We start from the raw sequence: 27821 nt of genomic DNA, 5'->3' as shown, positions 1-27821 counted from the left end.
AATGGGTGCATTTGGTGTTCCAACTCAATGCTACGTTTCAAGATGATATTTATACACATGGCTACTCTCAGTCTATATTGTACATCATAAAAAAGGATTTTCTGTGAGGTATACTAGGTATATTATACCAAGGAGATATAATATTGTTATATTAGCAGGCCTCTGGTATCATTCATTTCTGCATCATTTCACTATTGTTCTTCCTGTATTACATTGATGCCGTAAGGTCCATCTGTTTTTTTTCTTATTTTCCTAATTTTATAAGCTTTATAAGTACTTACATAGTAGAAGTCGAATTTAGAAGCAGCAGCCCTTATATCCTTCACCATTTAGCACAATAGTTTACACATTCTCTACCCCATCACCCCATTCTGTGTTCCCCATATCAATTCTACCCCTGAATTCCAGTAGAAAATGTTTAGTCTTTTGTCAAGGCAGGCCTCTTCTGTTTGAGGACACCTAATCCTGGCCTGAACCACAAGAGAACAGTCAAGAACTGGGTGACTGTGTACCCTTTGTGCTCCGAAGAAGATGACAATGATGAAGAAAAGCCAGACCCAATTCCCAGGGGGTAGGCCAGGGGGTGGACCAGGGCAAAAGCTACAAGATGGACAAAACTTGGATTCGTTGGGCAGTATTATAAATTGTAACATCTCAGGCATGTTGAGCGCGTGTCTTGTGATCTTTATGCCTAGGCACAAATTAAACCCTTTTCTTATCTCACCCTCAATTAACTGCTCTGGAGTTTTTTCTTCTTTAGCTCCAAATAGGCAACACATTCTGATGGCATTTTCAGGCTGAGGTGATCTACTAATTTCTGTGGGTTACACGTATCTACCATATGCAGCACGCTGCATCCCAACAGGGCCATTTAGTTTTCTTTATGGTAACTTTAGAAGTTTTTATAAAGGATTTAATGTGTATATCTAGATTTAGCATTTTTAAAATCAAAGTAGTGGGTTTACCCCAGTAAGAAGCATTATCAATACCCGAGTATCCTTCTAGTTCAAGGGAGGTATTTTGATAAGCTATGTGCACACACAGACTGTGTGCTATAATCATATTGGGAATTACAGAAGTGCTGCCTTCCGCTTTTCCATATGTAAGAGAAAAACACCTTTCAGCACTCTGATGGTATGAGTGACTACTGCCTGTGACCACTACACTCAGGAGGAGGTGCTTTCTGGGAGCACCTATGCTTGGTCAGAATCTGAATCAGCAGCCTTCAAGGAGTGCCTCAAGAACCATCTGGTACCTGGGTTCAACTTCCCCTCCAACTCCCCTGTGAAGGCTTCCATATGTTTTCTATTTTTCATAAAGAAGCATGGGAGTCTCTGCCTCTGCATGGATTACTGGAGGCAGAAAGACACCAGAGTGAAGAACCAGCACCCCTTGTCTCTTATCCTGAAATGCTCTGAACATCTGCAGTGGGCTCCGTTGCTTGCTTTGGTGGATCTATAAGGGGTCGCTATGAGCATCCTGTGATGCCATTCAGTCTCTGCAATGCTGAGGCACATTCCAGTATTCTCTAAATGCTGTTCTTAGGGACTTGCTTCATAGCTATGCCATGCTATGCCATGGTATACCAGGATGACATCGTAATGTTCTTCACCTCCCATGAGATATGTACTGATGGCATCCAGGGCATTTTCAATAACTTGCAGCAGCACTTGCTGTGCCAAACAGAAGAAATGCTGCTTTGACCAACAGAGGATGGAGTTCCTGGGGCAACTGTGGGCAACACTGACTTGCACATAGACTCCAAGAAGGTTGATGACATCACAGGTTGGCAGACCCTAGCACAGGTGCAATGGTTTTCAGGATTTATCACCTTCTGAAGACAGTTCATGAGTAGGATTTCTGATTTGTGACTGCCATAATGGCACTTGCCCAAAAGAGGGCTTGATTTTCATGGATGCCTAAAGCACCATCAGCTTTTGAAAAAGTAAAATGGGTATTCACTGTAGCTTTTATCCTATACCCACTCTTTTGGTGTAGAACCAGGTGGTCTAAGCTGTACCTCCTTCTCTGTGTAGCTCACTGCACTGAGAGGAATAATGTCTGAGATGATGAGCTCCTGGTAATCAAAGCTACCTTTGAGGACTGGCAGCACAGCTGTGCGGGGGCAGAAGGAATGAAAATGCTGATGACCAGAAACCCCAGCCTGGACTAGTATTGAGGGATGAAGTGCCTCTCTCTCTCTGCTTTGCCTCCTGGCCCTCTGTCTTTTGTCTTTCCTCTTCACTTTCCTTTGGCATCTAGGAAACAGAATGTCAATGTAGATTCCTTGTCATGGAATAGGGACCCAGACTTGAACACACACCTCATACACAGACCTTGTCTTCTTTTTCTCTGAGTCGCTTCACTGCAGCCATAGCAGAGGATGAGCTCACGACTCAAGTTCACAAGGTCACAGCAAACAACCTGCTCCTGGCTCAGCGCTGCGATGGCACAGCTTCCACCTGCCTTTAAGCAGGCAGGTAAGTATCCCATAGTGACTGCTGCAAACATGGCTATTCCACTGATGCCACAGTGCATCTGAAGTTGGAAATGTGCTTCAGCAATTGAATGCCCAGTCTTGGGCATAATGAACATGTGTGGCTGATTATATTTGGGTGTTTCACATACGTACTTGTATCAAAGGCTTCTGCAAAAACCACAGCCACAGCAAGAAAAGTGGGCTGCAGGGCCTCAGTGGTACCTTAAGATTTCTCTCTCTATTCAAGCTATAGATGTAAACATTTCTGTTGTTCCTATAGCTCTCATTTGAGCAAGTGGGTAGGAAAGGAGGATCAACATCTCCCTGTCTTTCTCTCCCTGTCCCAGTTTATGGATGCAAAGGAGAAGGAAAGACCTTTAATTTCATGCTTCAGGTCCAGGGTTAGAAAATGGAGGCCCTGCTATTTGCATTAGCCCTTTGAGTAAAGCAGTGCTATACTGAGAAAAGACAGCTACCATAGGTTCTTTTGATAGATTTTCTCCAGCTGTGCAGGTCCCTGGCCAGTGTCCTTGCTTTTTTACTGCAGTTTTAATTTTTGAAATCTTATTCACTCTATCACTATTTCAATGCACATAAAGTAAGCAGAAAGGAAGAGTTATCAAAATGTCTGTTGCATAAGCACACACACTCTGATGGACAGTTTCTTCTTTCCCTTACATGTGAGATAGTCTGTTCAAAACTAAATTTTAAACAGTAATATATTGATGTAACCAATGGATCTCTACCAAATTATGACCTTTAGATTATTCAGTATGAGATTTAAAATTTCCTCTAGCAATTAAATAGACAAAGTGTTTTCCACAGGATCTTCTTCACTTTTCCTTGATGTCATGACGTAGCGTAAGAGAAAAATCTTTGTGCAACAATTTCTATCGAAGTGTCATAATTAGTGATACAACTCTCTTAACAATCTTTATTCTCCATAATGAGCCTGTGCCTTCTAAGGCTTTTCTTGGCTTGCTTACACCCTTCATTCTCCATTGCTCTTTCTAACTTGGTCAGACTATTTTTCTAATTGGAAAAATGCAAGCTGTCTGATGCATACTCCATTAATTATAAGTTTTAGTTCACAATTTACAAAAAGTCTTGGCAAACTGTTAATAAATAAAAGAGTATCAACTGTAAAAAAACAGATTTATGGTGAATTTTTTTTGGATTAGTCTGTGATGTTTTGAAATTTTGCAAATTGGAATAACTCTTAAGAAAACATTAACCATTTTGGCTGGACTATAATTTTTCTGGAAAGGTCATATACACTTTAAGTAAAAAAATCGCAAAATCCTCACAATTGCACACAGAAGGTGTAAAAACACAATGTGAAAACAACATTGTGGAAGAAATAAACTGGAGATGAATATGCAAAATAATGCAAATTTTAATAGCACCAGCTCTCTGTAATACAAACTGTGAGGTGCTATTATCAAAGTGAGCAAAGATAAAAAGAACACTAATCTTGTAAACAGAGAAAAAGTAGGAGATAATGTAAACAGAGTACTAAGAAAAGAACATAGCTTTTTCTTTTGGAAGCTCAGGTCATGATTTCTCTAGGAATATTGGTAGAGAATACGGTGGTTGTGTCTAGTCATATGGAAATTTGATTAGTGCAATGACCATTTATGATTTCTGCCCTGCCAGCTTGACAGTGTCAGATGTTAAGCATACAAGTCCCTATATAGTGCACTGAGATTTTGACCACACAGCTTTGTTGTTGCTGTTCTTACACTGCTCAGTGGCAACCTCCTGAGATGTGGCTCTGCAGCATTTTGTACTGTAATATTTCAGGCTGACACTTCTTGTATGGCACCTGATTCACTGCTCCTGCAGACAGTACACCTCAGCTTCCTCCATGGGCAGAGTCTTTCATGGTGCTGTTTCCCTGTATCAGCCTGTCGTGGTTTAAGCCCAGCTGGAAATTAAGCACCACACAGACCTCTCTCACCGTCCTCTCTCCCTTGCCATTTTACCAATTGCTTCTTGTTATGCTTCTCTGACAGCTAGTAGGATGCTAGGGATACCAGTCATTGTCAGCTAAGCCACCACCAGACCTTATTCCCAATGCACAGGATATCAGATGAAATTGGAGAAAAGTCTTATATTTCTCTGAATGCAAGAACTTCACTCAGTCCTTAAAAGGTCCTTGCAGATTTAGGGAAGTCTGTAAGCATTTCCCATAGGTATCCACACAATATCAAGATACATTCTGGCATGCAAGAATAATTTTTAACTTTTATAGAATTGGATTTATTAGATATGCAGAGGAAGAAAGGTACTTGGCATACATTGTCTGTAGTATTTTTTCATATAGAGGTCTCCTGGATTCTAACGTATAAGTACAATCGCAAGTAACAGGCCTATTAGACTGAACAGAAAATGTTTAGGTCTGGGAGTCAGGTTCAGTATAGACTTTGAGCTCTGGGTCAGAGAGCTTGCTTTAAGTACCATCTGTATGTCAGCTATCTCCAGACACAGCATAGGACATTTTTCCTTTTTCTCCAAGGATTGAATGACCTTCTGCCTAACAGTCATTCAACTGATTCTTTCAATGTTTTAAAGTTAAATGCAAAACATTTCTCAGACTTATTTCCCACTTGATACTATACACATGGCTACATCTGTTATTTTTTCCTAGTGTTGCCCCCTGGTACTTGAAGGGCAGATGATAAATCTGGGCTAGATTGTATCTGGCTTTGTATGGGCTTGCAGTGAATCAGACAAAAGGGTACAAGGAGCTACTCGTGCTTCCTTGAGCATCCAGGCAAGGGGCAGACACAAGACACACTCTCATCCCTGATTTAGCAGAACTCTAAATGTGCACAATTTGTGTATTTAGTATTTATAGAAACACTAAGTGCCAAAAAAGGATCTAAGGCCATGGTCTTCTGATTGGGTCAGCAGTGGAGTTACGTGACATCTTTTTTTTTTTAATGAACTTCACTCAGAAATAAAATACAGAAGTGACCAAAAATACTAGATATGTAATTTGGATTTCTTGACTAGATTTACTTCACACTTCAAAATCAAAGCCAAAACCCAAAGTAAAACATTTCCCTGCCCTCTCAAATAAAACTGACACAATGGTAATAAAATTAATAATTCTGGCTCAGTTGTTTCTTTGTCTTGATTTTTTTCCAGTTTGAATAGCAAATTAAAAAAACAAACAAACAAACAAACAACAAAAAAACAAAAAACCCCAACCAACCAACCAAAAAAACCTCAAAAAAAACCCACAAAAGAAAAAACCAAAAACAACTCACAAAGCAAGCAAACAACTTTTTGCCACAGTATAGCCAATGAGAAAGGCCAGTGCTTAAGGAACACAAATTATACTCTTTAAAAAGAACAATGGAATACAGTATTGTAAGGGTCCACCACACCCCTGAATATATCAATTTCATCTCTATCATACATCAACAGCACCAATCATACTACATACTGTCTTAGCTTACTTCTCCTATGAAGACACTAATTCAAAGCCTACTTCCATTGACAGAAACCTTTTAATTTTAAGATCAAAGTTGTCCATGGCTATTATTATCATCTAATTGATACTGTACCAGTATTGTCCTTAAAACAATTAATTGCCTTTCGTGTTTATTTTCCTGCCTATATCCAATGTGCAATCATATACCCTCAGAGGCTTGTTCTCTAGACAGGGTCACAAAGCCTCTTTTTTTTTTCCCCCCCAAAAAAGAAAAGACAATAATCAGCTTATTTTACAAAAATATTTTATTCTGAATATTATAGTAACCCTTTTGTTTACATGTTCCACTTTGAAATAACCTTGAATGGTGAGTATGACTAACCATAGAAGTCTAGATGAAATTTCATTTATATCTTGTGCAATGGCACTAATGCTTCTTTTTAAACCCAGGATGTGCTGCTTCTGGTGCTTCCAGGGGCAAGTAACATTTACCTTAGCAACTCGTATTCGTTGGAAGGCCTGATACAGAAGTGATGGAGCTAATAACAAAAAAAAGCTTAAGAACAGAGTATACTCCTGAGGAGTTAGAGGAAACTATTATATAAGACTATTAACTTTGGGTTAAAGGAAAAAAAAAAAACAAACAAATAAAAGACAAGTGTTGTTGCTAAGACTTTGGGTCAGATAAGCTAGATTAAAATAATATTTGTTTTAGCCTTGGGAAAAGAAAACTAGCAAATTGGGAAATAAGAGTTATTACAGTTAGAAATAGATAAATATAAAGAAGATTAGCTAAGTAGTTTAAACCAAATAATCAAGGATGGAAACACTTCTGCATTGTATTTATGAGGTTATAATTGAAGGCAGGAGTTAGACATCTCTAAGTTCTTTTCTTAGTGTCTTCCAATATGCTGTTGGATTGATTAGCCACCAGTGTTTCTAATAAGGATATAGTGTCTGCTATCCAGTTTAACTTCACCTCTCAAACAGAACCATTTGAAAACATAAAGCTTTCTGTCTGGGCACTGAAACTTAAAGACATATTACCATTACTGTTCAACATTACTCGTACTGAAACCAAAACCAAATTAATTTAATCTGAGGGCAACAGTTGTACTACTTTCAATGTCCTTAGCAATGTTTTTTTTTTCCCTTTTCCTTATTTAAATTTGTAATTGCATGGTCAATAAGCACACTGCCAAACCTAGTGCCCCATAAAAGTTTCATTTCAGTTTGACTCCTGGAAATTCTCATTTTATTCTACAAGATGTAAAGTTTTACACCCTTTGCAGTTTCCCTGTTTAATCCCAATGTTTCATTTGTACTGCTTATTCATCCAGTTTTGAGCTTTTCTGCAATGTCTTCTAGCTCTCTGCTTGGGATATATGTTCAAGAACATTTTTGCATATGCAAGACAAAGGACTCCAAGGCCTCTTTCATATTCAAGTCAAATATTAATCTGAGCTCTGCTGCCTATATGACTAATTATTTTTGTCTATCTTAGCATGCCTATTCAGAACTGATACCCTTCATTACAGGCCTCTATTTACTCTTCTATTTAAATGAAACTCAATTACCTTATGACCACACAATCCAAGTCTATTTTCTACAAATGACATTTTTTATAATGTCCCTACTACTTAAAAAAGCCAATTTTATAGGTCAATCAGCTTTGTTGCTTCATTGGTGGAAGAAACACAAATCCTGTATTCTGAGGGAACTCCTTTTTTATGAGTAGCTTGTGGTCAGAAGTCTAGCCAGGAAAACAAAATTTGCTCCAAGTGATTTTCCCTAGGTACACACTGACAAGATTTTGGACCTCAAGATTATGGTGGCACAAAACTCTTTCAGGACAGGTAAGCTTCTTTGAGGCATTCACTTCACAGCCAAGGTTCTTGAATGCTCCAGGGTCCTGGAGCATCCTAGGATGCTCACAGAAGTATCAGTGGGTCTCTATTTATGCTATTCTCTCACAACCCAGTGCATTTTCACCTCTATTAAACTTTGCTTCTTTATTTTTTCACACTGCAAAGCAAGAATGTTTTTCCAAAGTACTAAGGTTTACCCCACCGTTGTTTGTTTGTTTGTTTGTTTGTTTAATTTTACTTTTTCTCTCTCAGATAATGAAAACTCATATGGAATAAACTATAAAATATAAGCCTGAGTTTTAAATAATAAAGACTATGGACATAACCAACAAAAAAGTTGATAATGCATTTCCAGCTTTTTACTAGCCATGCTGCAACAAATTAATTTCAAAGCTGTTTCCACTTCCCTCACATGCAAGATGAAGCTGGGTACTGAATCTGTAAAATGCAGAAGGAGTGGTAGTAATACATTTGTCTTACTTATTTTCATACTAGGCTTACACAAAGGAGGTCCTCTAGAATTAATTTAACAATTGCATTGCTCTGTAACCTAAAAGGGTAATTTCTGTGATGCTTTTTCTCTGAGGGTCTTTGGAGTTTCAGCTACATAATTTTCATTTTCAAACCATGACATTCTTTTCAAAACATTCAGTCAGACTCGGGGAAGATCCCATTGGGCTGTGTGACTTCACATTTTGGTACTGAATGAAGGACTCTATGCATTTCATCAGTATGAGTGCACACCAGCAGCTTTTAGGACAACCTTTGTAGTGGATACTAGGAGAACACTAGTAATGTTAAGACATGTTCAAAATAGATTAGGATTAGGACCACATATCCAAAGACTACCTTTTTCATCGATAGTACTACTGCTTTCACTCTCATGGGTACCTTCATCCCGACTGAAAGAAAAAGCATTTAAGCACATACTTAGTTTTCTGTCAATATGCATGTACCAGTCTGAAAGGTAGGAAAGTGAATCACATTTCCCAGCATTAATTAGAGGTGACTGTATTTTAGGGGTACTGGTTCACTATTACTTCATTTCTATTCACCTCTGATGTGGGGTCCTGGTTTAGATTTCTGTAATTCCAGTGTAGGACTCAGCATTTCTAATGAGACTGCGGCATTAGTGAAACCACTTACAAGCAGATTTTTATCTTCCTGTAAATTAACAATTCTGCAAGAATGTAAAATGATTCTGCTAAACACATTGAGCTGGTCATGTCTGAAAATTAACTTTCTAGTCATTGCTCCAGCCCACGTGGCACTTGACAAGTGCTACAACACTCAGAAAAAACCATGTTAATTATCACATGACTATTATTTATATCTCTATTTCTTGAAACACTATTCAGTCATTAAAGATAGTGAAAAATGGCACTATCCAGAATGAATATGAAATGAATATTCATAACGCAGCTAATTGTCACTGACATCTCAAATTTCATTATAATTTCTGTTTTGCTTAGCACTTTCTCACACTTGCAATAAGCCCATCACTATGCTATTCAATTACTGACTATAACAGAAGTCCAGACAAAATGACTCCACATTTCAAAATCAGCTACGTAGTTAGGATGTTTGGAGAAATGCTTCTTGTATAAGTATAGATGTATTTATGTAGCATACCACATCTTAACTTGCTTAAGAGGACCTCCCGCTTTTTTGTAATTGGCATTGCATGTTTTAATTCACAGCAAATCTAATAATTCAAGACTTGCTAAACTTGTTATTGGAACTAAAATAAACTTTTCCCTTCTACTGGGAGATTATAATAGGCTTTATTTATTTACTCAGTGCATTTCATCACTCCTTTGAATGTGCAAGTAGGAAAATGCAACTAAACAAAAAGGCTTACAAGTGAGTCATTTTAATGTTTATCGAGACCATTATTTTTCTTGCAGGCTTGTTAAGCTCTTAAATATGTATTTGTATCACACTAATGTAGCCTGTGCTTTTTGTGTAATACCACCTAGTTCACATACACATAGACAATAAGGGAGCTTAATTTAAAAATTACTATGCTTATAATGCTGGGTCTACAAAGCCAAAGGGAGATTATTTTAGCTTTAAAAATTGACTTGGGGAAAATTAACACAGTGAACAAGCATATTAAATACTAACTGCTAAAAACCATACTGATTCTGGCTGCTGCTAAAGAAAGGGCTATCTAATTTAAAATATTTTGCAGATTTTAAGGATTACTTCTCTTTGAAATACTTACCTTTGTGAATACTGTTATTTGAAGTGCTTTAAGAAAGGAGCTGTCCACTGTCAGCTGTTTAAAGCTGACAGTTTTGAACAGGACACTATGATGAGGAAGTCTATCACAGGTGGGACACAGTCATCTGGGGAGGAGAATTTTTGATGGCTTGACCCTAACAAATTTACAAGAGTTCCTGGAACTGTGGGTCAATAGATCCTCCTTTCTATAAACGGGAAGAAGTCGACTCCTAACTAGAGGGCAGTCAAGCCACACCGAGCTGCAGACCCAGCTGCAGAATGCCCACTGACTTCTGCCTGCGATAAATGTCAGCCTCTGAAGCACTTATTTACAAGCTCTGTCTGTGGTAGCCCTGAGATTCCCAAGGCATGGTTGGTTGCAGCATTATGCACAAGCTCCTTTCAATTAGAACGACCAAGGCAACAGGGACTGAAGCTGACAGGTCACAACCCCATTACACTTTATGGTGACTGACATTTTCTTTAATGGATACTTTTAAAAAATTTAAACCATTTTAAGAAACATTTTCCTAAGAAAATGTTTGTGTATCTATAAAAAATAGCTGCTCTCAGCTTCTCTTGGGTCTGCTATCATTCTTTCTTTTACTTTTCTGCTGCAGAAGATTCACAGATGTATATAAGCAGGAATGACAAAAAGAGCTATGTATGACAAAGTTTTAGACAATTGTACATTGTCATTCTCTAAAAAGGGTAACAGTCAATATGGGAAAAATTCTTTAAAGGGAAAAATCAGTGCAGACACTCAGTTTAAAACTGATGTTGTCTGCATGGTTCCTACAGAAGCCATCCATGATTATTCCAACTTAGATAAATAGTGAGTAGATAAAAACCTCCAACAAACAACTGTATGAGAAGCACATCATACAGAGACTCTTTTTTGAAAAAGAACTGTCTGGTGACACTCACAGGCCGAGTTAGCTCCCTTCTCCAAAGAGGGACTAACAGCTAATGACAGTCTGCCAAAGAAGTTCTGCTAGAGGTCATATTTGATACTTGTGACATTTAAAACAGGAATGCAGAAAAAAAGTGTTAATTCTGGGAAAAGAGTCAGTGAACACAAACTGCAGAACAATTAATTTGTTAATCTTCATCTCTACCTACAAACACCGGTATTTTCTTTACCCAGCTAGCTGTCTGGTGCATCCTTATGCTGTTTAAACGTGTTAAACGCATATTTTAAGTGAATTGAAGAATACATTGCGAAGCATGTGTTTAAATGACATTTTACACAAGATTTTAAATACGTGTTTCCTTTAACTCAGCCCTTCATCATCGGTTAATCAGCTGGGACAGACCAGCTACACTGTGGGAGTGCAGAAGTGTGTGAAACAGGGCATAAGATTCAATTCATGGCTAAAGTACTCCCAAAGATGCTGGAGTCACTGTTAATAGCCTGGATTCAAAGGCAAAAAAACCAGACAAGATACCTTGAAAATTCAACTGAACCATGGAAATTAGAAAATGTTCTCCAGAGAGAACAATCAGGTTCTGTAGCACCACACATTCACTGAATTTTTTCCTGATCATTGTGATTTGGAGATACCTTCTCACATGTGATCTAGTAGCAAACTGGTGTTTTCTTTTTAGTTGGCAGTCAGCCCAGGAGGAATGAGGAGATATGTTTTAGAGCTTTTAAAGAAACACATGAATTTTAAAGAGAATCCCTAAATTTCCCTTTGGTGTGGTTGATACTGCTTTTCTGATTATAGCAAACATTGAGTTAAGCTGCTATAAAGTTCTTTATGGCTCCAAACTGACAGTACTGAACACACTATGGGAAAAAGAAATTGGTTGTCAGAAAAGAAATGGACAAATAAATAAATATAGTGGTAGAAGTCAGAGAAAAATAATTTGCAATAGTGTTATTGGAATTGTTGAAAAAAAGCATGTCTTTAATCTACTAGAAAACTCATTCAATGTGAAGACATATTTTGAAAAAAACAAAAGGGGAACAATGTGAGAGCAATTACATACCAGTTCATGACAGATTATACTATGAAACTGGCACAGTAATCATGTTTGACCTCACCTACAGAGTAGCTTTTTAACAAAATAAGCAACCAAGAGAACAAAACATAGAACCTGTAATAATAACACAATGTAGAAAAATACTATTTAATTGCAAATTGTGTTCATGGAAAATAAGACAACAAAAAGTAAGCCAGGTGATAAACCCTTCTCTTCTAAATGCCCCTTGTTCTACTCAATACCGGGTATTTTAGTTCAAAAATCAAAATATCACCTCAGCTGCAGATGATTCCTCTCATTCAGCTTTAGACATTGAGGTGAATAAGATTCACCTCACAGACTGATGCACCAAATTTAGGTATCTACACGTGAATTCGATATCCAAGACCCCATTCTAGTCAGTGAAAACCTGCAGTGACTGAAAACTCAGCTGGCTAAACAGAGAGACTTGTTGCATTTCCATTTAAAATGCCATCTCAGAGTATCTGACAAAACCTCATGGGACTGGTGGATATCACAGAGGATTTCAGGGACACTTTTCTGAAGAAGAGGCCGGAGAGTGGGCAGGAATACCTGAGACATCTCTCATGTATTAGACATCTGTGTATGGACAACTGAAGCAAAGCCATTTGATCAACGGATCCAAAGAGCCATGTAACCCTCTCCAAAGTGGACATCTCCAGCAGATCAGCTGAACTGGTGCCTACATGCCCTTGCAGGTGACCAGGATAAAATCAACATTATGAATTAAATGATGTGCATCTACTTTTTCCTATGCATACATATTAAGTGGTTGGTTAAAGGTTCTTCTGCAGTGCACATGTTCTACAAATGAGTTAAGCTTTTGATTCATTATTAACCAAGTGAACTTCCACAGCACTTACTTTTACAATCTAGCAGGTAAATCACTGGAAAGAAAGAGGATTATTGTCTTGTCTTTTGAAGCCACTTCATTTGAACTACATTCTTAGAAACAGATTGGCAAACTGGAAGGAGTTCTCCAGAGAACAAACAAAAACAGGAATAAATACTTTGATTTTTACTTATTAAATCACTTACATATTCCAAAGAACTCAGTGTTCTAACAACATGGACAAGTGACAAAAAAGAATAGTATCAGCTTGCAATAGAACAGCTCCTTAGAAAAGAAGGGGATTATAGTATGCAGTACTCTGGGATGTAATTAGAAGTCAGCGTATGAAGACAAAGATAAGAAATATAAAGAGAAACTTCCCAGTCAGTGACACTTTTCTAGTTATTCAGTAACCTCTGAAATGTAGAAATCCCACTTCACTGGATACTGAAATCTAAGCTTGATTTAGTAATAGAAAATGTACTTTAGAAGAGTGTCCTATAATCAACAGGGAGACAGATGGGATAATCTGAAAAGCTTATCTATTAGCAACACCTATGAATTTTTCCACACATTATTAGTTGACAGATATTTTGTCAGAAAAAGCAACCATCCTGATAAAGAAACAAGATTTGTCAAGAGAATACCAAATAACTTTTACTCAGCACTTATACTTGTAGGCCCTTAGCAGCATTGCCTTAAATCATATCTCTCCACCAATATTTCTGTTTAGCAGATGCTCATTGGCTAGTACTTATTTTGGACTGGCTTTAAGTAAAAGATTAAAGGCATTGAGTATTGATAACTAAATTAAAAGGGCTGGCTGCCAATAGCTATAACAGTAAGTAAAGAATAAAGAGCATTGCCTGCTCTGTGTCCTCTTGACCACACAGAACAATCATTAAGAATGAAGTGCTGTGATTCAGTGCCCCTCCTCCGTTTTCCCCAGGAGGCAATGCCTCACACACCACCAAGTACGCAGTACTCTGGGAACAAAGCCAAAAGTAGCTACTCGTTCTCTGAATGAGAACAGCTCAAAAATGGGTCTTACCCAAGACGGAGGGATGGGGGAAGGGAATGACAATGTTTCCTGCTACTGTTTATAATGCAAGTTTTTTTAACTGGAATGAAATTTGTATAGACCTGTCTTTTACTGTCTTTCTTAAATGAAGCTCAGGATTTTAGCTGAGTGGCTACATTAAAAACATGTAATATAATGACGCTTTTTCATTAGAGCAATTGATAATGTGTAAAGTTTTGAAGGGAATGCCTTTCCCCATTCCATATCTCTCCTTCTCTTTTCCCCACCACTGTTGCTAGTTGTGTTTTTTTTTAATTAGTTCTCTCTGTTTGCTGTGTAGCAACAGAGCAAAAAATTGGGATGATATCTGAATCCTCCAAAAATCATCCAGTGGCTCCTGTTTAGTTGTTTTTAGATATCTACATTGACGACTACAAGGCTAAACACAAGTGGTATTTAATTCATTGGGATTATACTGATGATTCATTTAATCAGGTATGTTCAACATAAAGAAAACATGAAATACTCTCCAGGTTGTGTCTGACCACACATGGGTGGGTAGATGACAGAAAAATCTACTCCTGCAGGTGAGAGCCACAGGAATACTGGGGAGGGCAGCCAAGGTTAGCAGAATTGAGCTGGGCAGCAATAAACAAGCTCTGAACCATTTCAAACTGTGGCTGAGCTCCTCCTCCAGCATCCCCTCTCCAGAGGTCTGGCACCCTCTGAAAAGCCTTCAGTATGTGACAGATGAATAAGAGAATATTCCTTGAGGGAATTCCACTGTTGCACAGCTCCTCTTTGTCTCTTGTTCCCTCTAGCGTAACATAGTGCATGCAGTTATCACGTTCATACATTCAGACCCTGGATTTGCATACAAATACAGATGTTTGCATCTGCATAATGAATACACCTCCGTTTTTTAGGGTGTGCTTACCATGATTCTAGCCTTTAATGTCTGATTAAATTAGGAGGATGTGCATTGTGACTTTATATAAACTTCATGGGACAATTCTCATATCAACAGTCTGTGAATTTTAACTATTAAATAACAATGTCTTTCAGTTATTCCAATATTTTATTTTTATTCTTTTTAAATACTCTACATACTGCAATAGGGCATGCCTTAGATATCTCTTAGCATGAAAAAAAGTATTACAGTAGGTGTATGATTTTTTCTTGACTGAATAGTTTTCTTGATACCTGACTTTTAAATACCATAGGACAAACTGGACACTGAGCTTGCACTGCAGTCACTGGAGGGAAAATAAACCACCTCCAGAGAGCAATCTATCTTATTTTCCAATAAGCATCTGAGATAGGTCAGTGCATTGCTAAGTGCTCATTTCTCTGTGTAAATTACAGGTAGAGGCTAGGGTGGATATCTGAGGCTTGTACATCCACATTTTTGATATCAGCACAAACCCAAACAACCAACGCAAGTTAAAAAAATTACCTCTGTGCTTGTCCTCCTCCCTTTTTTCATAGACTTCATCACAGAAACTCAGAATCTTGGTATCACATAGTAGTTGAGACTGGTGTAGACATCTGAAAATCCTTTAATTCAACACGTCTGCTCAGAACAGAGTCAGCTAAAGCAGGTTGCCCAGAGCAGCGTTCAGTTGGGTTGTGAATATCTCAAAGGATGGAGACTCCACAATCCCATTGTGTTTGACCACTCTTAAAGTAAAAAAAAATAATTTTTTATGTATAACTGAAATTTCCTGTATTTACATTTATGTCAATTGTCTCTCCTCGTTTCACTGGGCACCACTGAGAAGAGTCAGTTTTGCTCTTTTATATAATCTTTCCATCAAGTACTTACAGAAATGGATAAGATCCACCTGAGCTTTCTCATCTCCAGGCTAAAGTATTCTAAACTTGCTCAGCCTCTTCTCATATGACAGAAGTTCCAAGCCCATAACAATCTTTGTGGTCCTTTGCCGGACTTGCCCTAGGAAGTCCATGTCTCTCCCATATTGGCGACATCAGCACTGGTAATAGCACTCCTGATGTGTCTTTCCAGTTCTTAGCAGAAAGGAAGTCAGCTTCTGACCTGCTGGCAACACTCGGTCTAATGCAGCCCAGGATGCTGTTAGTCTTTGCTGCAAGACAGCTCAGCTGGCTGTGGCACAACCTGCTGTCCATTAGGACTCCCAGGCTGTTTTCCAGCCAGTCAGTCCACAGTCTGTACTGATGCATGGGACTATTTTTCTTTGGCTGCAAAACTCTGTATTCCTTTGTTAAACTTCACGAGATTAATACTTCCACTCATTATAGCCATCAAGAAGTCAATTAATCCAGTCCTTTAAGTCATCCCTACAATCAACTGGAATAGCAAAACTGCTTCAAAGGGCAATTCATCCCTCTATTGCACCGAGTAATGTCTCCCAGAAGGAGACACATCTCTCTCCACATGTTTGGCCAGTCACAGACTGGAGAGTTTTTGATACTTTCTTTATGCAAAATATGTTTGCTTGCTTCACAAAAATTCAGTCTTAATGCCTTATGTTTTCTCATCTCAAGAAGATGTGGACACTAAATTCTATTAAATATGGATGTGATGGAGCTCAGCTCTTCTTTGTCTCTGGTGTCCAAAATGCAAATGCTCCTCCAACAGCAACCTCTAAGGCATGTTTTTTATTTGTTGTCTTATTTTAGACTTTAGTTAGCTCATCGACTGTCTTAAAAACTTTTACTGATAGTTGCAACAATTTAAAGATATTCCTGTAATATATTATAAATCGTATGAGAAAAAAATTCATTATTCTTACATCCAGTCAAACTCACTACCTTTAATATGCCTTGATTTTTTCACGCACACGCCACATATGTTAGGCTTGATTTTAAAGTTTACTGGATACTTTTTCCATGATTGTTTCATAAGTTTTAAGAGTTCATGTCATGGTAGCTTGCAGCAAAGACAGAAAAGAAGTCAGTAAATTTAGATTTCTTTTCTAGAGCAAATGCAGAAAAAAAGGGTTTTTATAATTTGCACAAGTCATTGAGTAATGTTTGTATTGCCATTGGCAGTTTAAAGTCCAATGACAGATCATACATTAAAATCGTAACATGAAACTCACTTGTAATTTAAAGTATAGATTATGTTACAAAACTGTATGAATTCTGGGATCTTTTAAAAAATTGAAGAATAAAGATAGAACTACGCTAGTTAAAGGAATCACAGGGCTAAGTGGAAATTTATATGCAAAAGGAATAAAAGACGAAATAACTAGTCTCACACCCCATAGGTCCTGTAAACACTTATGTCTAAAGTAAGAAATCCTGCTACTCATGAAAAGAACTGTTTCAAGCTACAATTTTATGACAGAATCCTACTATGTTAGACTCCTTCTGGAGCTCTTGTTCCCAAAAATATTGTCTTTAAAGTAATTATTACACAAATTGCTCCATTAGGCCAGATTTCGAAATTCTCATTCATTTTTCCATCTACTCAGAGAGTAGCCTTTCAAAAAATGACAGAGTTCCCCCTCTGGCATGCCCTCTCCAGAGCTGTGACTCCCTTTGAAGAGAGGTCAGCTTGTGCAATATCGACCATAGGATGCCAAAAGCAGACTGTTGAGATAGACCCATCATTTGAAGTCATGTATGCTTTTCTCCACCTTTTTGTCACCTTCTCTTCTTAATTTTTTAAGGCTGCTAGGAACCAAACTGGCCTCTGGCATAAGTAAGGCATTCTTAGCAGTCACTTTCCTGGGCTTAATTATTGCAGTGATGCAGAAGAGCTGTGCATTTGGTTTTGTATTTTTACTGCCCTTGGTAGAATGTTATTGAAGGACAAAGCAGACAATGCAATATATGTCAAAACATATTACAGAATTTGTATGAAGCCTTAAATCTTTTTTTTGGAAGCAACTTGAAAAAGAACTTTACACTTAAAAATGTAAATCTCTGAGAAAAAAAAATCTAAACCCACCAAATCCTAACTAGATTGAGGATCTTACTGGATATTCCTGCTAAACCATAACCTGCATTCTCATATTAAAACAAACAACAAAACCCCCACCATCTCAAAACCAAAACAACACCCAAAATACAAAAAAACCCAAAAGCAACCACAGAAGTGCTTGGTTTATATTCCAAGTTAAAAAGTTTAGGTACATAACACCTGGGTTATACAGGTGATTCTAATAGCTCCTCAACTTCCTCCTTAACTTCAAGACACTGCAAGTTTTTTTTGAAAACTGCCATTAACATTTTCACTAAATGACTTTCTCCTGTGATACATTCTTGCTTCCTTCATAGGTGTGAACTCTATGCTATTTCCCTTACAAGTCTGTCATCAAGCAATCCAAGTAAGCACTTGCCTGTCATTGTTTCCACCTGAACAGACTGATCACTTTACTGCATATTTACAGTATTTGTTTCCTTTTTATTTTTTTCAATCATAGGGTTACAGAGAAAGACTGTTGACATCTATGATTGCTATGCTCCTTTGATGAGAGAGTATAGGACAGTACATTAGCTTACTTGGACCAAACTGGATTGGTAGGATTAATCTAGAGTCAGATTAGAGATTACACTCCTATTGATAATCAGCAAATATAGTGTGGCATGACAGCACTCTGAGGCCGCCCACCTCGCACCCACATGCACAGCAGTTGCAATGCCGTGTGCAGGAGATGCTGCTGTTACTTCAAAATAACAACTCTTTTTCCAACATCCCTTTCTCTTTGTTTGAACTAGATACTGAAGCATCAATAACAAAACACCTTTGACTTATATCTGGAAACCTACAGTTTTGTATAAAGGCTGTGTTTCCCCCTGATTAATGCAGCTTTTCTTCAGCACTCTATCTCTGAACCATTTGTCTGCTGTGAGCTTTCCTTCTCTAAATCAAAGCTGCCACTGAAAAACAAAAAGATTATAAGAATGTGAGCAAGAAGTTTTGACTAACTTTTATTTCCAGCCTTCTAATTGGTGTCTGCCATAATCATGTATATACATTTACATTTTTCTAATGTAGGTTTCCATCAGATGGCCTCTTAACAAGCAATGATTTAAAGGGATAACTCGAATGTAAAATTCACACTTCTGTATGAGCTATTTTTAACTAATGTTCTTGAAAAGAACATTTGAAAGTATCATCTCAGAGAGAGGAAAAAAAAAATTGTTCTGGAACTTCAATCTTTATTTTCTGCATCCAACAACCTTCTTCTGCATCATTATTCTGTTCCTCCATTTGTGATTTGGTTTATTTAAGTCCATAAGAAATGACAGTATAATAATACATACGAAAGCCTAAGTTAATGAATAGTATTCTATTCTTGGCACTACTACTGTTAAGCCTTCACCAAATTTCCTGTTGTCACACTACCAGAAAATCAGAAATTCTGCTTTGCCACGAGCACAATTAATCATCAGCGAGGGCCAAAGAATCACGTCCTGTTTTAATCATAACGTCAAGAAAATGTTTCAATTTATTTGAAAACCTTTCATAAGTGAGAAATTGCAGGGGGGGTTGTTTTTTGTTAAAGTTATTGGCATTTTATCTTTCATTCTTCACAAAGTAGGATCAATTATTGCATCTTTGTGCTTATCAGCATTAAAATAGTTAAAGACAGTGAAATGCAGTTAAACTTTCTAAGACCTGGATATTGATCTAGTAAAAAAAAAATCTTTCCAGATTTATGTTTATTAGATTTCTCACTAAGAAATAAATAAAAAAAAGTGCAGGAACTGCTCAACAGTCATGCCATTCTTCTTTACTAAGGCTGTCACTTCTGGGGACATATTCTCCACCATCAAAGCATGTCATTTAGAGATGTCAGATTCATCCCATGCACTGTTTTACCTATACAGACTCTGTGAATTGTAGACTAAATGTACCTGTGCTGCACTGCATATATACTCCTTTTTTCATCTAAGATATTTTGGAAGGACTATGCATGCCTTCTATATGATGTATTCTGTTATATTTTATCTAAACTTAGATTTCACATAACCTATACTGTATTTCTATCCTCAGATAGTCACATTCAGGTGCTCTCCGCAGCCAAAAACTCGTAGAAAACTATTAATTTACCCAGATACACTGGATATTTTAAGGATGAGAGAAATAGCTCCCTGCTAGGGTCTGCTTCTCTCCATAGAATCTAAACAGGATTCTCGATATCTACACTTCAGTGAGTCCCATTCCCTGTCTGTCTTTTTCATCCACAACTTGCCTCATGTGCAATTAAACTGTGCCTTTATCACTCTGCAGGGGTCTAGTCAACAACTGAAAACTAAAACCATTTATCATATTTAATTAGGCAATTTAACCATGCTGATTTCAGGATTGCACTTCTTCCTGATTCACATTTGAAAACAAAACCCAGAATGTTTAAAAAGAAACCGTCACACTGAACTGTAGCTCAAGGAGCTCTCTAAATCATAGTAGCACTTTTTCCCAATATATCAGCTCTTGAGGAGATTTCTCCATCACTCTAGTAAGCTACAGACCAAGTAGATAAACTGTGGTGTCAAAATTCAGAAAAGTGTGGAATTTGAATTATACCGTAAGACAACAGCACTGAAAATTTAAAATAGTATCTACTTTTGTTCCCTTTCCCACAATGACTGTCTTCAGTCCTGATTTAGGTTCAATGTAAAGAGATTTTTTTAAAGAATTAGTAGTGAGACAGTATAATTTCAATAAATGTGAAACATCTTACATATGAGGTTTGCTCAGTTTACAGTTTACAGAGTTGAATGAAGATCAAAGTCAGTGAGTAGCCTTACATTGTGTATGGATAACTGCGTGGGTCATTCATCTTACCAGAAAACAGAAAGCCTGAAATTCTATGACTGAATGCACATGCAATAATGTTCTCAAAAATTCTTTTCAAAATGAAAAGTACCGAAAATGTATGGCACCTTCTAACCTCTCCAGTCTGCTCTATTCAGGAAGAAGAACCAATGAAAAAGCAAAAATTCAGTGGAGCCAGGATAGATTTCTTAGAAGCAATTTACATCAGTCTGTATTTGGGGGGAGATATTCCTTGGCAAATACTGATAAAGCAAACTTAGATATAATTTTAGGTATTTTAAAATAAGAAATACAGTTGATTATCTAACTCTTTTTCATGAATTAGATCATCAAACTCTTTTACATGAGTCAATCTATGAAGTTATGAGGAGTTATTAATGGTATATAAATAGATTAACAAAATTGATACACATTTTTAGAAGAAATGTGGTAGTTCAATTTTATTTTTTTTTACCTTCCTTATGAAAACCATAATTGGTACTTTTGGAGAGTCATCTCAGTAAATTCAGTCAGTAAATGATTTTCTTTTGTTTAGGAGCTGTATGATTGACTGATTCTTAACAAGTGAAGAAAATACCTGTAGGCAAACAATACTAAGCTTGCAGTGCACAGAAGTGAGCTAAAAACCAGATGCCAGCCCTCTGCTCTTCCTGTATAATTTGTACATGGTAACGAAAGGAAAGTGATTCCTTAAGCATATTTTCTAGCTTATTATTCACCACTATCTTATTTCATGTGGCACTTCAAAATGCTCTTTTATACCTAGGTTGCTAGAACAGGATATCAGCAGCTTTTTGCTAGTGCATATAATTGAAAGGCTGCTACTTAAAACAGGCACCATTAAAAATCTGAATTTGCCAGCAGTTACAGCCCAATTCTATGCCTAGAATAGAAAAGCAATTATGGTATGCTGCTGTATTTGGAAGTGTTGACAAGTCTTAACCTTTAATGGTGACTCCTATTTATAATAAGAAACATACACATTGAGGATCTTTCTTTAGTCTATGTATAACCACCATAACAAAACCAGTGTAAGTAGGTAAGGTAGAATGAAACATTTTATCGTGATTTAGGCTTCAAACAATAAATTCCATTACATTTCAAAGGTAATTTCAAAATTTTTAAAATTTTGATGGTTCTATAATTTCAGAAATTAGTCTAGAGTCATATCTTTTTGGTTTTGCTTTGTGAAAGCACTCCCAATGTTAGACCTAAATTACTTAATACCACTCTTCAGCTTTAAAATGAACACCATTAACAATTCCTGACTATACATTACTCAAAGGGGATCAAAATCCATTGACTTTGCATTCTAATTTTGCCAGAATACAATCCTGCTGCCTCAGGTGAAATAAAAATAAATTCTCAGTACTGCAAAGAATATGAGTGTTCAACTGTACAGATGTGTCCTAATGGCAACTCATACAGTGCAGCATGTTAAGCACACTTACTGCCTGACATCTTCTGCATTTGTTAAAACAGGAATATATCTGTCATTTCTGAGGTAGACTCAAAAGATTAGGAGGGTAAAATTATTAAGTGTCGTGCCTTTTGTTGCTGAAAAAGGTCTTGGGTTTGAAGGGACCAGTGAGCTGACTACATTCCTGTATTGTTGCACATAAGCTGGATTTGCACTAACAATACAGTACTGATTATACCTTAAAGCAAGATTTACTTTCCTGTAGAAGATCATCCCTCTTTATTTACTGAGCTAAGCACTTCACATGCATTGCCTTGTCTAGCATGAAATAAAAGGACTTGTATTTAAAAAGGCTGCTGCTGAATTAATAGTTACATATGTCTTAAATTATTTCAATTATTTACCATTTATGCACTTAAAATGATTGTAAAAATACAGTTTTATGGAGAATTGATAGTAATGTTATACAATTACTGTAAATAGCCTTTGGAAATGTAATGACAAAGTTCTTTATTCCTGTGTTATCCCAAACTAACACAGGAGTATGGATGAATATCAGCTTGGTCAATCACATTTAGGGGGGTGTTTCATCCTAAAAATTAAAGTCTCTGGGTTTTTTCAATACTCAAAATACTCAAAACTTGTATTTTTATCTAAATAAGGAATGCCATTCATAGAATCATATAATCTTTGTTAATCCAAGGAATACAAAACATTCTTAAAAAGCCACAAAAAAATCCTTGCAAATGAAAGGTAAAAATATTATCTTCATTCTGATTGCTAAAAATGAGAAAACTAACTCGATGCAGTAACAGAGTGTAAGGTCACTGGAGATTGGCCCATTACTATAATCCAGGGGTTTTAAAAGCAGTAGTCTCTCTGGTATGAGAATACTACCCTATTACTTAAATGATGTGTTATTAAGTAAAAATAATGGTATTTCTTTTACTTTTCCAATACTAGGTTTGTATTTTAAATTCAGTTAAGCAGAAATAACTAAGCTAAGAAAGAAAATTTTTCAGAATTCAAGAGAAGTGTCTCCATATTGGCCTAAACAGACCTCGTTCCATTCCCTTTTTAATGTAACTTCTGTTCTAGGAATTTAAGGTACTGTGGAGTCACCAAGCTGGCACACAGAAATCCCAATACCAGCACAGCTCTGGAGCTTGGGTACCTTTAAAAATGACACAAATAATAAGAAAGAGAATCCAGGTTCATTCATTTGATTTAGTAGATGAAACTAGGACCAGATTCCATTTTTACGTAGCCCTCATTCAGGCCAGTTCCCATGGGCAGTAGCATGAATTAAGACAAGACGTCACATTTGGTTTAGTAGGATTGTAATGATGTGTGCCATGGTCTGAGATGTCGGTCTCTTTGAAGAATATCAATCTTTCCACATCCTTTTGAATGACCATATTTCTCTTCAGTACCACATGTTTATAAATCTGTAGTAACATTCTAAATGTTACTCACTCTGCAAGAAAGAGGAGAAATGTACAATGTACTTTGTACTTAACCAATGGCAAGAGTGGTTGCTATTCTGGATATTTTGGGTCATGGAACAGAATGATGAGTTTAAGTTTCATGAGTCGTCTTGTGTAGAAATCCCACAGAGCAGTTCTGTGCACATAAGTAGATAGAAATAACAGTAACAATGTTTGTGAGTCTGCCCTACGTTGGCATAAATATGAAAGTCTACATAGACAGGCAGACCTTTCAAATGTCACAATTTGATGGCAAATGCTTTTCGTAGGGTGAGAGAAATATTTCCTCCTGTTCATCCTTCTTCGTAAAAGTAAGACTGATCCTCATGAAATGTTGAGCCCCATTGACAAGGTCTTTCAATTCCTTATATCTTAACTGCAAGTTGAATATTTCATACAGTCTAACTTTTGATTTGGTAGATTAACTTCCGTCTTTTATTGTCTTTCTCATAGGCATAGGTAGCTATCTAAAGATAAAGACTTTCCCATAATAAAGTCAGGATGGACAGGCATAGATCTGCCAAGATTCCTATGCAGCCCTCAAGAATTTTGCACAGGTTTTTCCCTACTGCTACTGCAACATTTTAAGCATGTAAAAAATATGTCTTGTGGACTGATGCTCTGGATTTTTCTATCCGTTTCCACAAAAAAAAAAAAAAAGACAGTGTGTGATAAGTTGTAAAATTACACTGAAGTCATGAGACACTCCAATGGCAAAACTAAATCTTAACTACATTACCAATTTCAATGTAGAGGTATACAAACCTGTCCTTTATATTAAAAATAAGAAAATCTAAACTTAGGATTTTAGTAAGAAATACCACTTGTAGGACTAGACTCTTACTTGTAATACAAAGCTTTTATACAAATTGATGACACCTAAAAACCTCATGGAGAAAATACTAGCAGTCCACACCCAATCATAATTGTTCTCTCACATTCTGAGTTACTAAAAGTCACACCATGATTTTTAATTTTACAACGGAAAAATTTTCTCTCACCAGCTCCTAAAAAGCAGAAGACACGACAATTTTAAATTAACTGTGTTTCTACCCAGCTTTTTGTTAAGTCAGAAGATCATAAAAAAAGATAAACTACACATGAACTTTCGTTACATAACATTTACATTTTCTCCATGCATGCAAAGAAATTCCTAATCCAATCAAAATGCTGATAACCTTCAGTTTGGAAATTGTGTTTATTTGAAAGACATCTAATTTCTAAAAAGTGACAAAGATTAAAAAAAAAAAAAAAAGAAACTTATTAAAACTAGTTAGTTGACTGCCCAAAAAATTACACTTATAAATGGAGCACTTGCATCGACTGTGTTTCTGGAAACCTTAACTTTTCTTCTCCTGCACATAGGTCATTCTTGGCCTATCATTTTTAACTTATATGTAAGTAACTTACAACACAATGCACATCCCACAACACTTCTGGTAAAATATACAGTAACACAAATAGTGTGACCAGGTAAATGAGCAGGTCTGATCCCTGCTACAGAACAACTGTGATTGGTCAGTATATTGTGAGTAGGCAAAGCAAGAAAAAAAAAAAAAAGAAAACAGTATGGCCAAAAAGAAGATTATATCTACATGAATAAAGAATGGATGGTTTTGATACAGGATCTTATACTAGACTCTGGGCTAAAATAACTCTGCAAAGTGCTGTCGGGACTATGACTGGGCTGAACATATCCTGTAAGAGACTTATCTAAAATGCACATAAAGGGAGGACCTTCGCTACTGAGACAGTAGAGCATGCAGTCCAAGACACAGCTAATTTTGGAACAGTCTGTTCTGTTTTGCTAAAACTGTCATCTAGAAGATCTCTGATTAAATGAAGAGGTTTCAGAAGATATTAGAGAAAATAATTAAAGGAATGAAAACAGACCTTCTGTGCAATTCAGAGTCCAACTTACCTGATCAAAGGAAAAGATTAATGGGGAAGAAGTGACTTAGTCAAAGCCTATAAAGATCTATACAGATTTTTATCATGCATTTTCCCATCCAGCAAATAAAGGTATAATAAGATGCTACGATTACCAGTTGATGATAGACAAGTCTGCCCCTGGAGTGTAGTTAAATCTTCTAACCAAAGACTTTTAGAGTCATTTATGTAGTTTTACTTTCGAGTCTCCCTACTTGATGATTTAAAATAATGCTTTATAGAGCATTGTTTAATAACATGATTCTCTTTTCCAAACTAATAATCTACAGAACAACTTAACTGATAATTAGTTCATCTAATATTAGAGGGTAAATTAATTCAGTGAATGATTCAGAGAAAATACAAGGCTAACTCACCAATAACATAAGTGAAAAAAATTAACATCATAAACCTCTATTTCATGAACAGATCTGTGATTTAAACACATTTTTGCAAAACCTCCTAAATGAAGATTCATTTCTTTTCAGTTAAGAAGTATGTTTCTTTATTCAGAAGTCCACAGTTCTTTAAAAAAATAGCATCCATTGTAATTTTATCATTTGGGAAGGTAATATGTTGAGCTAAAATCTTGTCTATTCAGGTTTTATTTTTGTAGGATGTGGACTACAGATAATTTGAACAAGAAAATCTTCCATCTTTTGACAACCACTCATTTGCTTTTAAACTCCTGCGCACTCACTGTCTGCAATCATGCTCTAAAGCACCATAATTAAAACATGGAGTGCTGGATATATTTAACAGGTTCAATTCTGTTTGCTGGTTAAAGATTAAGAGACCAAAAGATGGAGTCTATTAACAATACTGTATGAAGAAAGAGAAATCACTGCAGACTGAAGTAAGTCCCACTGGGGGCCTAACAAGCACCTGCCATTTTCATGCAGTGAGAGATCAATCAGTCTCTATATGCAGCAAGACGACTTGCCAAAAGCTGAACCACAAGGGGGAGAGAAGAAAAATGATCAATTCCCCAAATTCTGTGCTCTGCAGTAACAAAACATTGTGTTCTAAACAGTTACACTGTCTTTGCAATTATGATATCTTGGTCAAGTTCAAAATGTGCAGTGAAACCTTGGTATCCAAAACGTACTAGAAAATGAATTCTCTCTGTTGTTACTGTGTAAATTTAGTCACATTACAAGAAAAATAAGTTTTGGGGTTTTCATACAGACAATTGTGGAGTACAAACACCCAGATTTTTGTTCTCATGTACAAGACTGCAGTTTAAATTTTTGAAAATTGGACTCAGTGCTTATTTGATTTCTGGTTGCCCTGGAGGACTGAGTTGGCCAACAGAATACTAAAATATTCTAAATACATATCAAACACAACAGTGACAACTGGAAATAAAATAAAAAAATAAAATTGGAATTTGTCTATTTGTCAGAAAGTGTTGTTATTAACAACCCTATAAGTTCACTTGTTATCAAGCAGAAGTATAGCCAAAAAAATCACAGAACATTGCACACAATTCTAGGTCATACCAAAACGCCAGGCTCTTACCAGCTTGGGTTGGTGCCAGGGCACATGGATACAATTGCATGTTAAGGTAAGAAAAACCAACCTCAATTTGCAAAGATCAGAAACGACGAATGAAATCTCTAGACATTATTATTCTTTCCTAGGTAATCAAGTACTCAAATACATCTTAAAAGGTGACATGATCAAACAAAATTGTCTGGAATTCTAGAGAAAGCACTGAGATCATGCACTTATGCGATTAGCCTGGATTTTTTAGTATTTTCATGTTATCTCTCAAGTGTTCTTAAGGGCACTTTCCCACAATATGAAGTGTGATTTTTCATTTCCTGTTATACAGAAGACAGCTGTGGAGCAGTGGTACAGTAAATAATACAGGATGGGAATCTGTTTGGTATACAGAAAAAAACAACAAACAAAGAGGCTTATTAGAGGTATTTATTTGCATTTTCCCTTCACTATTGTTCTGAAGAATGATGGTTATAATAATAACCCTCAATTAAAAGCGTCCAAACCTGTCTTTTGATATAACAAGAGAAGTCCAAACTGGCAAAAAATGAAAAATAAAGAGGACCACCAAAAATGCGAAAATAGTATATTATTCTTCATTATTCGATTAGAAAAATACTTCTGTTTGAAACGAAAGAGTGCAAACAAATGGTCTGAGAAAACTGTTTATCATTTAGTGGAGAAATTGTTTCAGAAGTTCTCACTCTTGTTGATATACTTAATTTTAATACCACACCTTCAGGTGCCTCACAGAAAGAAATACAACATGACACTGTGTGGATTGTGCTGCTCTTCAGTCTGAGGTAAAGTTCTGACTTCAGAGAAGTGA

The 27821-nt window shown here is 36.6% G+C and overlaps 1 protein-coding gene across 7 annotated transcripts in view; it reads right to left on the bottom strand.

The window, feature by feature from the left end:
* The window catches only part of TAFA5 (TAFA chemokine like family member 5), a 507380-nt gene that overhangs the window by 120252 nt on the left and 359307 nt on the right, over positions 1-27821 (bottom strand). Inside the window, exon 5 of one of the 7 annotated variants that reach the window (XM_032688531.1) lies at positions 21126-21227. The exons of the other annotated variants lie outside the window; for them this stretch is intronic. Coding sequence (XP_032544422.1) covers positions 21156-21227 — 72 coding nt within the window. The 3' untranslated portion in view covers positions 21126-21155. Of the gene's footprint in view, positions 1-21125; positions 21228-27821 lie in introns of those variants that run through there. 7 annotated transcript variants of the gene reach the window in all.

This window comes from Chiroxiphia lanceolata, chromosome 5, assembly GCF_009829145.1.
Source record: "Chiroxiphia lanceolata isolate bChiLan1 chromosome 5, bChiLan1.pri, whole genome shotgun sequence".
In the NCBI taxonomy this organism is placed as follows: domain Eukaryota; kingdom Metazoa; phylum Chordata; class Aves; order Passeriformes; family Pipridae; genus Chiroxiphia; species Chiroxiphia lanceolata.
The sequence above is the reverse complement of the archived record's forward strand: the minus strand, read 5'-3'. Positions and strand labels throughout refer to the sequence as shown.